The 12,414-nt window shown below is 58.8% G+C and overlaps 2 protein-coding genes across 2 annotated transcripts in view; one reads left to right on the top strand and one right to left on the bottom strand.

Annotated features, from left to right (window-relative positions):
* Positions 1–3,382, bottom strand: part of LOC133223329 (prosaposin) — a 40,427-nt gene extending 37,045 nt beyond the window's left edge. The window contains exons 1-2 of the mRNA XM_061373925.1: positions 3,112–3,382; positions 2,717–2,772 (exon numbers count right to left, since the gene is read on the bottom strand). Coding sequence (XP_061229909.1) covers positions 2,717–2,772; positions 3,112–3,203 — 148 coding nt within the window. The 5' untranslated portion in view covers positions 3,204–3,382. The remainder of the gene's footprint in view (positions 1–2,716; positions 2,773–3,111) is intronic.
* A 65-nt stretch (positions 3,383–3,447) lies between these two features.
* CHST3 (carbohydrate sulfotransferase 3) lies at positions 3,448–12,169 on the top strand. The gene is made up of 3 exons (XM_061373912.1): positions 3,448–3,566; positions 9,638–9,872; positions 10,023–12,169. The coding sequence occupies exons 2-3, from the start codon at positions 9,736–9,738 to the stop codon at positions 11,251–11,253; spliced, it is 1,368 nt and encodes a 455-aa protein (XP_061229896.1). The 5' UTR covers positions 3,448–3,566; positions 9,638–9,735; the 3' UTR covers positions 11,254–12,169.
* Positions 12,170–12,414: the final 245 nt, after the last annotated feature.

Consider the following 12,414-nt stretch of genomic DNA (forward strand, 5'->3'; position numbering starts at 1 on the left):
CTGTCCTTCAGCTTGAGCAGAAAATTGCCTGCTTTTCCTTCAGGGCACAGGAAGCCTTAGTATTCTGGGATGCATACACTCACACACACACTGCTTCCAGCTCTGAGTGTGATACATGTGCACCCTGGCACTGAGATGAACCTCCTCCCTCTTCAGAAGTACATCTTGGCTGGCCAGTTGAGGCTCTGCACTACACCCAGTGCTGCATGTTTTAGTTCAGTGTGAGCATCCATGTGGCTTTCAGTTCCCCGTCCCTTTTGCCAGAGGAACTAGAGGCTAGAGGAGGCAGAGATCTTTTTCTGACATAAGCACTGGTTCCCTAGACCAGCTGATGTAGCCATAAGAGGTCTTTAGACCAGCCCCATTAGGAGCAGTTCCCATAAGCAGCTGCCCACTGTCCCTGGGAGGAAATCCTGCCATTTGCAGGTGCCTGTGCTGTCCTGCTCCCTGAAACCACTGTACCCCAGTCCTTCTGGCTGCTGGAGGATATTGTGTTCTGGGCTATGTTTGAAAAGGTCTTCATGCAAAAGGAAATTGGGGTGTTTGTGTCTCTCCTTTTGCAGCTGCCTGGTTGTCCCCCTGCCACGCACCATTGCGTCTCTGAGGAACATACCGAAAAGCAGCTCACCATGGCATGGGCACTTGGCCAGGAAAAGCAGAAGGAAGGCTACCAACAGGGTTCCAATTTTCTAGGGAAATAAATAAAGACATAAAGAAAATAAAGGGAAGGAGGGGGGAGGTGAGGCGGGAGAAATCCAGAATGAGTCCCTGCAGATTCAACCTTGAAATGAAGCCAGGGCACTTTTTCCATCTCATAACATCTGATAGCAGGCATCATTCCACTGTCTTTCATTTCCAAGGCACATCATGACCTCTTGGGAAATAAAATCTCATCTATAGGAAGCAGAAAAACATAGAAGAACTGGGTTTCCCTTGCACTGCAGCTGCCAGACTGTTTCCAAGTGCCCCATCAGCATGTCCTTCCTGTTGCCCCTGTTGCCAGATGCCACCAGACAGGAAATGAAGGGATGTGGGGACAGAATTCGGTGGTATCTAACCCACAGGCAGATTTCTAGACATTCACTGCCCTGGCTTTAACAGAGCAAGGACCAGTGGAGGCTTTTTTAAATTGGAGCCTGACCTGGTCACCACCACATTATCAGCTTGGACTGGGTGGAAAATGAGCATCAGATGCCTTTGTTGCCCGAAAACCCAGAGCATCCTGGTTGCTATAGCAACACGTCCCCCTTTCCTTGCTCCTGATGTCATTCTGGGGGCCGCTCCCCTCCCTCCTCCCGCGTGGCAGGCATATGTGCATGTGTATATGTGTACATGCTCATGTGCAACATGAGGAGCAAGGAGAACAGTCTCTGTTATCCCTGGGGGAAGAGGAGTGGGTGACAAAGGGAATGTGATCCCACAGCTAGTGAAGGGCGGAGGAAACACAACTCCCTGCCTCTCCCGTTGCCTCTCTCAGCAATCTGTGGGGAGGAGAAGGCACTTTGTTCTTCTCTGTGCCAGCTTTACTTACTGATGAAGCAGGAAGGTGATCTCCGTATGGAGCTCCCCATGCATGTGCACAGGAGGCAGGGGCTTCAGTCCAGGCTGGGCCCCACACTACAGCTGCATGGGGAAGGGACCCTGCTCTGCTCTTCCCACCCCCCTGCTACCACTGCAAAAGCATCCTACAAAGGCAGTGACATCCCCACTCCCCACCAGCCTCTCTTTGCCCTCATCTGAAAGTTATTTACGTATTACAAACGTATTTCTCCAAGATTTCCTCTGCCCACCACATCTGAGGCAGAATTCCCTGTTTCAATTGAAATAACAAGTGAGGAGCTTAAAAATTCTTCGCCATGTTTCAAAACCCCAAGAAACTCCTGCAGTGTGCAACCAGTCAGACTTATCTGCTGTTTGATATGATTAACCTGACAGCCTACACAGGCCTGACCCTGCAAGCCCTGAGTTTGACTCAATTAGGCAGAACTTGTGAGACACTCCACCACTGATGCTGCAGGAGCCAGCACTGTGACAGGGGTGTACCAGAGTTAGCATGCCCGTCTGCGACTGCGGGATGCTCACTTAAAGCAGAAAAGCAGAAGGAGGTATGGACAGATGAAGGCTATACCATAAACATCACACCCAGCCTTTCCTGCCTTTACACGGGCTGTGCCACCAGCCCCACATGCCTCCAAGCAACACTAGGCAGGTCCACAACATCCCTGTGTTAATGTATGTCTCTACATATATATGAATACACACGCACGTTTGCACACACACACTGTTGCTGCAAGCACTCTGTATGTAAACCCGTACATACTACCTTTGCTAATAGGAAGCCACTAATGAGCTATGCAGGTCATTGCACATGAATGCCAAGAAAACCTGCGTTTTCTGCCTATGTCACATGCGCAGCATAAAAACTATGCCAGGAATGTGAAAGAGGGCTGAAACTTTTTATGGAGACTACTTTTTGGGATCTCTCTCTGCCTGCAAAGCCAGATGTCTTTCAGCTCCTTGGTGTCTGATGTTACAGAGCTCTGAGGGAGCTGTGTGCATTTCTGCACAAAAGCCAGAGTAGGCATTTCTATATGATTTAAACCCTATGCCTGCCCTGCGGGGACAGTGACAGCTGGTGTCCCCCAAAGCTTCTTTCCTGCTCCCAGTAAGATGCTCCCACTCCCTGCCCTTCCAGGGCACACAGGCTCCTGCTTACCGGTATGGCTCACCACAGTGTATGGCCATCCCATGGGGTAAACCCACCCGCAGCTCCTGTGTGGGGAGAAAACAGAGTTCAAGGATTTGGGAAGGCAGGTGCTGACCCTGAAGCCAGCTTTGGCTGAGGATAAGGAGAAGGAGCCCTCCAATGCCTGCAGGGTGGGCATGGAGAGAGGATGGAACCAGGCTCCTCGAGTAGTGGAAGGATGAGAGCTGGGACCAGGGAGGTGCAGAGCCGATACAAGGAGTAACATTTTCCCCACGAGCACAGCCCGGCAGTCAGCAGGCTGCCTGGAGAGGATGCGCCGGCTCCATCCGTAGAGGTCTGCAGGATAAAGCCCTGACCACCCCGGTGTGCCCCCGCTTTGGGCAGGAGGCTGTACAGGAACCTACGGCCCGAATCGGCCCGCGGTGCCCGTGAAGGAGTTCGCCTTAGCCCTGGTGGGACACTTTCGCGGGGTGTCTGTGCGCTCCCTGCACCCCATTTTCCCCCTCAGCGCCCAGGCGGCCCCTTGCAGCCCGGGGCGATCCGGGGGCTGGGGCCGGCAGCTCCCGGTTTCCAGCCGCGGCGTGTAGCGGAGGTGGCGGGCAGGCAGCGGGGAGGCTGGCCCGGGGACCCTGCCCAGCTCCGCCCCGGGACCCGCGGCCAGGCGCCGGCACCGCTCCCCCCCGCCGCCGCCCCGGGAGGGAGGAAGGAAGGAAGGAAAGAGGGAGGGAAGAGGGGAGGGAGGGAAGGAGGGAGGGAGGGAGGATGACAGCGCCGTGAAGAAAAGCAGGGGACCCGCTGCCCTCCCTCCTCACGCACGGCAGGACCAGGCGAGCTCTTCCCGCGGAGCGGCCGCTGCCGGGTAGGTGCAACGGGGCCCGGGAGTGATGGGGTTGGAGCTGGAGCCGGAGAGGGAGCGCAGCTGGGGGCCTGGAGCGACGGGCAGCGGGAGCCCCGGGAGCGGGAGCCCCTGTCCGCCCGGGGGCGAGGGGGAGGATAGCGGCGGGGGTCGGGCCTTTCTCTCCCGGCGCGGAGGGGAGTTGCGGGAAGTTGGGCGTGCGAGGAGGAGCCCCCGCCGGGGGTCCCCCCGGGCAGGGGGAGCTGGGCCGGGCCCGGGGCGGCGGGGCGCAGGGAGGCCGGGGGCTCCGCGGCCGCATCCCTCCGCAGGGGCGGCCCCGGGCTCCGCCGACTCCTTTGTGCGCCCTCCGGCCTCGGCCGCTCCTTTGTCTCGGTGCGGGGCCCCCGCCTCCCGCGCCCGCAGCGGGGCAGCGCTGGAGATGCCTCCCCGCCGGCGGGGCGGCCGGATCCCAGCGCCTCGCCTTCTGAAAGTGCTCTCGGGACGTGACCGCCCCAGCAGCTCGCCCCGTCGCTTTCCTTCGGGGAAAAAAAGATGAAAAACATAATAAACGAAATAAGGGCGAGCGCTGGAGCTGCAGCGCTGAGCTTCCATCCCGAACGGAGCACGTCTGGATCGAGAAAAGGAGACTTTCTCAGAGCTATCCCGGAGTTGCATCATCCGGCCTGCCAGCCTCTCCGAGGAGCACTGGAAAGTTATCCTCACCCTTTCCCCTCCTGCCCGAGGGCTGCTGAGGCACCCTGGCCCTCGGCCGGCTCCGGTCACCAGGACCCAGCAGCTTTTCTGCGAGAGCTGGGACACCGGTACCCCGATGGCCCCAGGTGCCCAACGGGACTTGGCTGGTGTGGGGTTACCTCACAGGGGAAAGGGCTGCCAGGGCAGAGTCCCTGCTTAGTGCCTGTGGGGATTTTGGCAGTCATTCCCAGCCACATTTGGGGGAGCTGCCCACACCCCGCTGCCTTTGAACTGCAGGACCTGAGCCCGGCCTCCATCCCCAGGGGAAAGCGTTTCCTTTTCCACAGTCAAGGATTTACAACACCATGCCAGGACAGGGATCTAACTCCGCAACTTTCCCACATCTGCCATGTTGCTTCGCTGTTGGACTTGTCTTCACACTCCTGGTGTCCCTGTGCTGCCAGGATCCAGGCATGATCTGCATTTTCCCAAGGGTGGCAGGGGTCCAGTGAACACCTCTCACCACCAGTCCCTCCTGTAGATCCCTGAGGGTTACAGATACCTGCCTTGGGGTGAAAGAGAGCGGAGCAGGGCACAGAACAAGCAGTGTCCCTGGTTTTGAGGTGGGTTTGACAGAGGAACTTCCAGTGTAGCGTGGAGCAGTGGGGAGAAGGAACGTGAGGCACTGGGAGGGTCACTGAAGCAGGGACTGGCATCTGCGGTTCCCAGCACGGCCCTGGGGGTGATGGCATGCACAGCAGCCAGCATTGTGCCACCAGTGCAGAGCAGTCCTCTTGCCCATCTTGGTGGTCCGCTCTCTGGACTCCCTCGCTGCTCAGGAGGATGGTTGGCATGGTCAGTCACGCACCGTTGCTGCAAGGGGTGCTGCACAGCCCACCCCACCAGTGTCTGTGGTGTCCAGCAAGGCTGTGGGTATTTCAGCTGGCTCAGCTGGTCCTGCTGACTCCTGGTCCAGATCTGCTCCTAGAAGGCCGGTCCCTGCCTGGCAGTGCAGCATGTGCATGTTTTACCCCCATGTCCAGCACTGAAGTGTCTGGAAGCCCCGTTGCATTCATCAGAGGCTCAGGCAGCAGCAGCTCTCCTCACTGCTGGGTCAAGAGGAAACACCTCTCTTTGGACACTACCCAAGGTGAGGGAGAGCAAAGACTGGTCTGTGCTGGCCACAACGCCTGGGCTGGTCCTGTCACCAGCATTACTCTGCCTAACACCAGCCTTGAAATCCATTCTGGGCAGCGCTTTTAGGGACACAAGGAGCAAGGCCAGCTCATCTGGGTCATCCCAGAGCTTAGCATGCCTCCTCAGGGGGAGGACCAATCCAAGGCAGGTGGAAGGACTGAGAGGCAGAGCTGGGAAGAGAATGGGAAAGAGAAGCGAGCGTGGCCCCTGCATTAACTTGAGGGACCGAACATGTGGAGGAACAAACGCCTGGCTGTGTTCCCAGAGGGCTGGTCAAGGCAGAGGGACACTGTCTCCCCTAGGGGATATGGCCCCTGCTCATGCTGGGGTTTCTCTGTGCCATGGCAGGACAGGTTGGGGCTGCTGCAGGCACTGGAGCTCTGTGTCTGCCCAAGCCAGAAGGGCTTGGCATTTCCAACTTACTCCTCTGACAGACAGTTTCCTGACTTCAAGTTGATGAGGCTTGAGGCTATTCTAGCTCTTTATAAACATCGTAGGAAGTGACTTCCTTTTTCCTCACCTTTTTTTAGGTTGAATACACACACTTACAAGCAAGAACTACCTGCCCAGGCAGCCACCTTAGCTGTGCCAGGGGGCAGCCTGAAGCGGTGAGGTGCTTGTGCCATGCTTTGGAGAAGAGCCAGGGGCAGGATGAAAATTGCTGGGAGATGAAAGCAAAGTGGGAAGAGTCAGAGGTGCCTTTCCCAGGGCCAACCTCAGGAGGAAGTCGGGAGCGGAAATAGCTGATAGAGTAAATATGGAAGGTTTTTTTTTCCCCTCAGGTTGCAGACAAAGAGCAGCAGGGAGATCAGATGAGCCCCTTCACCTTATCTCTCTGTTATTCTGCCCCTGTTTAGCTGCCCCACACTGCTGCTGTAAATCTGATGAACCAAAGCACTGCAGAGGGGGGGCCGGGTGCAGCGAGCTCAGCCAAAGGTCCCTGCGGACTCCTCTCTCCTGGGAGCCAGGCAGGATGCACGAGGGCAGATGTGGGGGCTGGATGGACAGACGGATCTCATGCAAAGAGGGAGCTTGTAGATGTTTCACTGCCGTTCCTTGTCCGGAGCTCAGTTGTTGCCTGTTGAATCACCGGAGGAAAATGTGACTTCATCCAGTCGCACCTTCAGCTGGCTTCCCCCCACCAGCCCACAGGCATCTTTCCTTTCCTGGATCCCACCCGGTAGGTGTTGGGGCAGCTGCAGGAGGGAGACGAGAGGAGAGCCCCAAGGCTTCATGAAAGACCTCTCCTTTCCCAAAACCGAGCTGAAAACCCCAGCTCCACTCTCCCAGGCAGGCAGTCCTGTGAAGCACTGCAGAAGGGCAACAAGAGCTTCCCTTCACTCCTTCCTCTCATAACAGGGCCTTGCCATCCTTGCCCTGGGGCTACACTGCTCTTCTCACTAGTGGGAGCGCCCATCCACTGCACCAACTTGCTGCAGCAGACTTGAATGATACAGCATCTCCATTACTGAGTCCTTCCTTCTTGCTGTGGCAGGTTAGCTTGCTAGTAGTGGCAGGTATCTGCCCAAGCTTTGTTCCCAAGCTTTGCACTGGGACAAAACCCCCACCACCACCCAAAAGAAAAAGTCCCTTTGCTGGCTTTGACTCAGCTGGGAAATCCACAAAGCCTTTTATCATCTTGACAGTGGGAACTGTAGCCATCTCTGATGAAATGAGAAACGTTTCCAGCCTGAGGGATAGGAGAAGACAGGGAGCGGCACTGCGGGAGTTCTCCTGCCTTCTGGGGCGCCTCAGTTTAGTGCTCGTGGAAATCATTCTGTCTTGTTTAGAGATGTGCAGGGTAAGAGGAGGGCGCTGCCTATCCGCTGCCTGCCGTCACCGGAGGTGATGTGTGTCCACTTGCCTGCCTGTCTGCTGTCCGTGCATCCCCTGGGAGCGGATGCTGGCGGTGCACCCTGGGGTGGTCAGCCCCATCCCCGCTCCTCTCCTCGCACCTCCCAGCCCGGCGGAGCCCCAGCAGGCGCCTGGAGGGGAGCGCATGGGGCACACAGAGCCCCTCTGTTCCCACTCACAAAGGGACGCTTGTGGCCTGTTCACTGCCCTGGCCAGGCTGTGCCTCGCAGGCCCCACTGAGGAAGAGCTTTAGGATGCCAAGCAGCCCCAGCCAGCCTTGCTAGGTCACCCCATGTGTCCCCCAGCCCCATGGCTCAGCCCCACAAGGGCCCCCACGCCTGTCACCGCCACCCTGCAGGTCCCAGGCAGGACATTTGCAGCCGGCTGTTTATTTAATGAATTATGTCTGCCCCAGGCCTGGAATCACGGTTTTGCCAGCACTGCTGGAAACGGCTCTCTTTGTCAGCCCCCTGAATAATTCCAGGTCTGTGGCTTGTTTGTGGTCGGCTGGCTGGGGGCATTGAAGGGGGAAAACCCCAGGCTGGCTTTGCTGGGGGATTCTGTTTGACCAAGTGGTTGATGCCATCCCCTTCTGCGTGCGTGTTCTGGGCAGCAAGGGGAGGGGATGGTCCCCGGCACTGTGGAGGGATGCAGACTGCTGCTTCCCAGGATGCCACGAACACAAAGTCCTTTGCAGCAGTGAAGGCAGCAGCTCTGCCAGGCGCTGAGAGATGTGGCCACACACCAAGGACTTTGTGTATTTTATTTCCTCTCTCGGTTGCTCCAATGCTCCGACAAGTCCTGTCGTCACCGGGGCACTGAGCAGGACGGAGGAGGGCGGACTCGGGGGGCAGCGTGTCAAAAGGCACCTGCCTGTCCCCATGGAGCTGTGTGCTGACAAACTAAACTAACAGGGTGTTAAACACACACGTACGTGTGCAGGGGGACCTCAGTGCCACCGCTGCAGGGAAAGGAGGGAGCTGAGGGAACATTCAGGGAGGGCTGGGAGCTGATGGCTGTCCAGGGCCTCTGTGTCCCACCAAGGCCTGGTCTGCTGGGTGTATGGGTGTGAGTGTCTCTTTTTATCCTCTTTTGCTGGGAAGGAGATGGCTCAAAGCCAGACCCTGGGAGCTGAGTGATTTGCTCAAGCTGGGAAGCTCCTGATCCTCCCACAAGAGAGGGTTAGGGACAGGGTGAGCTGGGATGCTGCCCTGGCTGGGGGGTGCATCCCTCTCCTCCTGCTCATGGTCCCTCCTTCCCAGCAGGAGGGGCATACAGTGAGCAACACCAAAAAACGCAGGCTTTGGCTGAGGACGGTGCTGGGCGTGATGCAATGCCTGGCAGGGCTTCCCTGATCCACACCCTGCAAAGGGCTGCGGGCACCGTGGCACAGCCAGGGTGCCTCCCCTCCGGCAAACCCCAGGGGCCTCCCATAGGATGGGGCTCTGTCAGGCTCCCCCCCTTCACCCCTGAAAGCAGGGGCAGGATGGGCTGCCAGGGTCGCGCTGGCAGGAGCCAAACCAAAGCTAAATAGACTTTCCCTGAGTCACCGAAAGTCTGGCCAAGAAAGTGGGACGAGCAAACAGCATCACCCACGTGGCCGGATGGATGCTGGGTGTGCGAACCAGCAGCCAGTTAGCAGGCACTGGCAAGCCTTGCGCGTGTAGATCTGTATATGCAGCATGTGCTGGAGACCTGCCCTGGGGCTGTGAACGGCCCCCAGAATCTCCAGCGTGGCCCACTTGGGACGCTGGTTTAGTGCATCTCAGAGAGCGCGCTGCCATCACACTTTCCTTTTGGAAAAAGGCTGACTGTCGGCAGCAGCAGCAGCATTTCTGTCCCACCGCTGTTCCTGGAAACCCTCTGGGTTTCATTTCCATGGCTGAGCAGCCGCCACTGCTGTGCTGCGGGAAGGCGGAAGCCGTGCGGCCCCATCCTGGGGGAGCCTGCAACCCTTCCCAAAAGTAGCTCATTCCAGAGGCTGGGAGCCACGATGCCCCACGGACCAGGATGAGGAGCTGCCGCTCTGCCAGCAGCAGGCTTCTGGCCAGCGGGGAGCAGGCAGCTGTTGGGGGGTGGGGATTGGGTTTCAGGGCTGGCAGGGGCAGCTGGTGGAGCCGTGGGAAGGGGTCCCGTCAGGCAGATGTATTTTGGGAAGGAGGAGGAGCAGCCGTTGAGGCCGCTGCTCCTCATGGATGGGATAGAGCAGCAGGGAGGAACTCCCCAGTTTTTGCTGCTCTTGTCAAGACATTGTTGGTTGTCCTTTACGGGAAGGGTCAGCTTCTGACCCCTGCCTGTTCCCTGCTGCCCTCAGAGAGCCACCACCATGCTGACTCTCCTTCTCCCCGCAGGCAGGGCCGGCCCGCGCAGGGCCAGCGGGGCAGAGGATGCCAGGCGGCTAGCCCAGGATACCTCCCTGGCGGGCAGGAGAGACCTGCGTGTGCTCCCCATGGAGCTCCGACGCACTCTGCCCCAGGATTTCCGGGAGCTGCTGCACTGCTTGAAGATGAGAAGCAAGTACGCGGTCCTGCTGGTCTTTGTAGTTGGCCTCGTCATCATTGAGAAGGAGAACAACTTCATCTCCAGGTAGGGAGTGGGTACCTCAGCATCCCATGCTTTCAGCCCTTTGTCTCCCTGACATCCCCAGCTCCTGTGCTGTGAGAACCCCCTGAAGCCCTTCACCAGGGCATGGGGGTGTTCCCGCTGTCCTCCAGGCTGTGCTGGCTCTCCCCGCAGGGTGTCAGACAAGCTGAAGCAGTCCCCGCAGGCACTGGCAGAGGCCAACGGGATGGAGGCCAGCCCGGCACCAGCTGAGAACGGCTCGCTGGCCTCCCTGCGAGAGCTGGACGCCGCCTTCTCCCAGCTGAGGTCCCGCCTGCGCAACGTCACCCTGCAGCTGTCCGGAGACGGGGACCCCACGCCACGGCGGCACGTCCTGCTCATGGCCACCACCCGCACCGGATCCTCCTTCGTGGGGGAGTTCTTCAACCAGCAGGGCAGCATCTTCTACCTCTTTGAGCCCCTCTGGCACATCGAGAGGACAGTGACCTTCGAGCCAGGGGGAGCCAACGCGGTGGGCTCAGCCTTGGTCTACCGGGATGTCCTCAAGCAGCTCCTCCTCTGTGACCTCTACATCTTGGAGAGCTTCATCTCGCCGGCACCCGAGGGCCACCTGACACCCTTCATGTTCCGGCGGGGCTCGAGCCGCTCGCTCTGCGAGGAGCCCGTCTGCACACCCAGTGCCAAGAAGGTTTTTGAGAAGTACCACTGCAAGAACCGCCGCTGCGGCCCCCTCAACATCACCCTGGCCACCGAGGCATGCCGGCGCAAGCAGCACATAGCCCTGAAGACGGTGCGCATCCGGCAGCTGGAGTTCCTGCAGCCGCTGGTGGAGGACCCCCGGCTGGATGTGCGCATCATCCAGCTGGTACGGGACCCCCGAGCCGTCCTGGCCTCCCGCATGGTAGCCTTCTCCGGCAAATACGAGACCTGGAAGAAGTGGGCGTCCGAAGGGGAGGCTCCCCTCCGTGAGGAGGAGGTGCAGCGGCTGCGGGGCAACTGCGAGAGCATCCGTCTGTCAGCCGAGCTGGGGCTGCGGCGGCCGGGCTGGCTGCGGGGCCGCTACATGCTGGTTCGCTATGAGGACGTGGCGCGGGCGCCCTTGCAGAAGGCAGAGGAGATGTACCGCTTCGCTGGGCTGCCCCTCACCCCACAGGTGGAGGAGTGGATCGGTAAAAACACGCAGGCTCCCCGGGATGGCAGCGGCGTCTACTCCACCCGCAAGAACTCCTCTGAGCAGTTTGAGAAGTGGCGCTTCAGCATCCCCTTCAAGCTGGCGCAGGTGGTGCAGGACGCCTGCGCCCCGGCCATGCGCCTCTTTGGCTACAAGCTGGCCAGCAGCCCTGCCGCACTGGCTAACCGCTCCTTCAGCCTGCTGGAGGAGGCACAGCCCTCCTGGGTCACATAACAGCAGGAGGGGATGGCAGTGGGGGGGAACGAGGGGCTGTGGCCGTGCTCCTGGCCGGCCTGGAGGGGACCCAGGGGTCCCTGCTCCTGGAGCTGCTGCTGGATGGAGATGGGCAGCCCCAGGAGCCGAAGCATCCTGGCAGAGCAGACCCCGGGGTCCTGCAGAGCCTGAGTTACACAATTCCTCCAGGAATGGGGAAATTGCAAGGGTGGCACCAGGGCCCCCTCCCCGGCTCAGGGGCTGAACCGAGGAAGAGGAGGGTGAGGGGGAGCAGAGGGCAACAGGACCAAGCGCTCTCCCATTGCCACCACCCCAGCTAGGACAAGGCAAGGATGAGACCCCTGTGGTGCCAGCAAGGACCCAGACCCCAGTGGCCTTACTGGTTTAGTGCCTTCATACACCAGCACGGACTGGGAACTGCCCCAGAGTCATGGCTGGGGCAGGAGTCGCACATGGAGCCCCGGCTGGCACTTGGGCTGCAGTGAACTGCGATGACTTTGTGGTTTGGTGCTCTTCAAAGTTGGTTTGAGGGGTTTGGGGTTTGCTTTTTATCCATTTTTCCCTGTGTATTTGCATAGCAGGGTCGCCAGGCAAATTTATTTATTTATTATGTGAAGAAGAGGGGGAGGCAGGCCAAGGAGCTAAGCCCAAAAACCAGAGCAGCACAACGTACCTCACAGAAACGGAGAGACACCCACAGCTGAGGTGGTGGAGGTCAGGTTTTGGCTGGAGTCCACTATGTCCTGCTGCATGATCCCGTGAGAGCCGCCAGGGACCAGCGGGCTAGAACCCCCCATGTTCCCAGTGGAGCGCGGCCATCCCTGTGCAGGAGTGACTGTGAACCCCGGCACCTGCTGGAAGAGGGTTGGACTTATTTAATTAAAAACAAAAATACAACAGCACAGAGTCCAAAGCATCTCCTGTCTCCTTGGCGTTTGTGTGTCACCTGGGAAGAGCCCCACGAATACCTGTCAGCAGCACCGCTCTGTGTGTGTGTACTGATGACATAAAGGCGTGGGGAGTTTCAGGGTGTTTGCCATCTGCACGTTTCACCCAGCAATAGCCTGGCACTGCGCTGCCCCCTCCTATTCCCATTTAATGAATGAAAATGACTATTTTTAGCCCAATTTGCAGCACACCCTTTTACTCTCTCTGTATTTT

This window comes from Neopsephotus bourkii, unplaced genomic scaffold (genome assembly GCF_033783945.1).
Source record: "Neopsephotus bourkii isolate Nb327-2 ecotype Australia unplaced genomic scaffold, CSIRO-AGI_Nbou_v1 NB_1634, whole genome shotgun sequence".
Taxonomy (NCBI): domain Eukaryota; kingdom Metazoa; phylum Chordata; class Aves; order Psittaciformes; family Psittacidae; genus Neopsephotus; species Neopsephotus bourkii.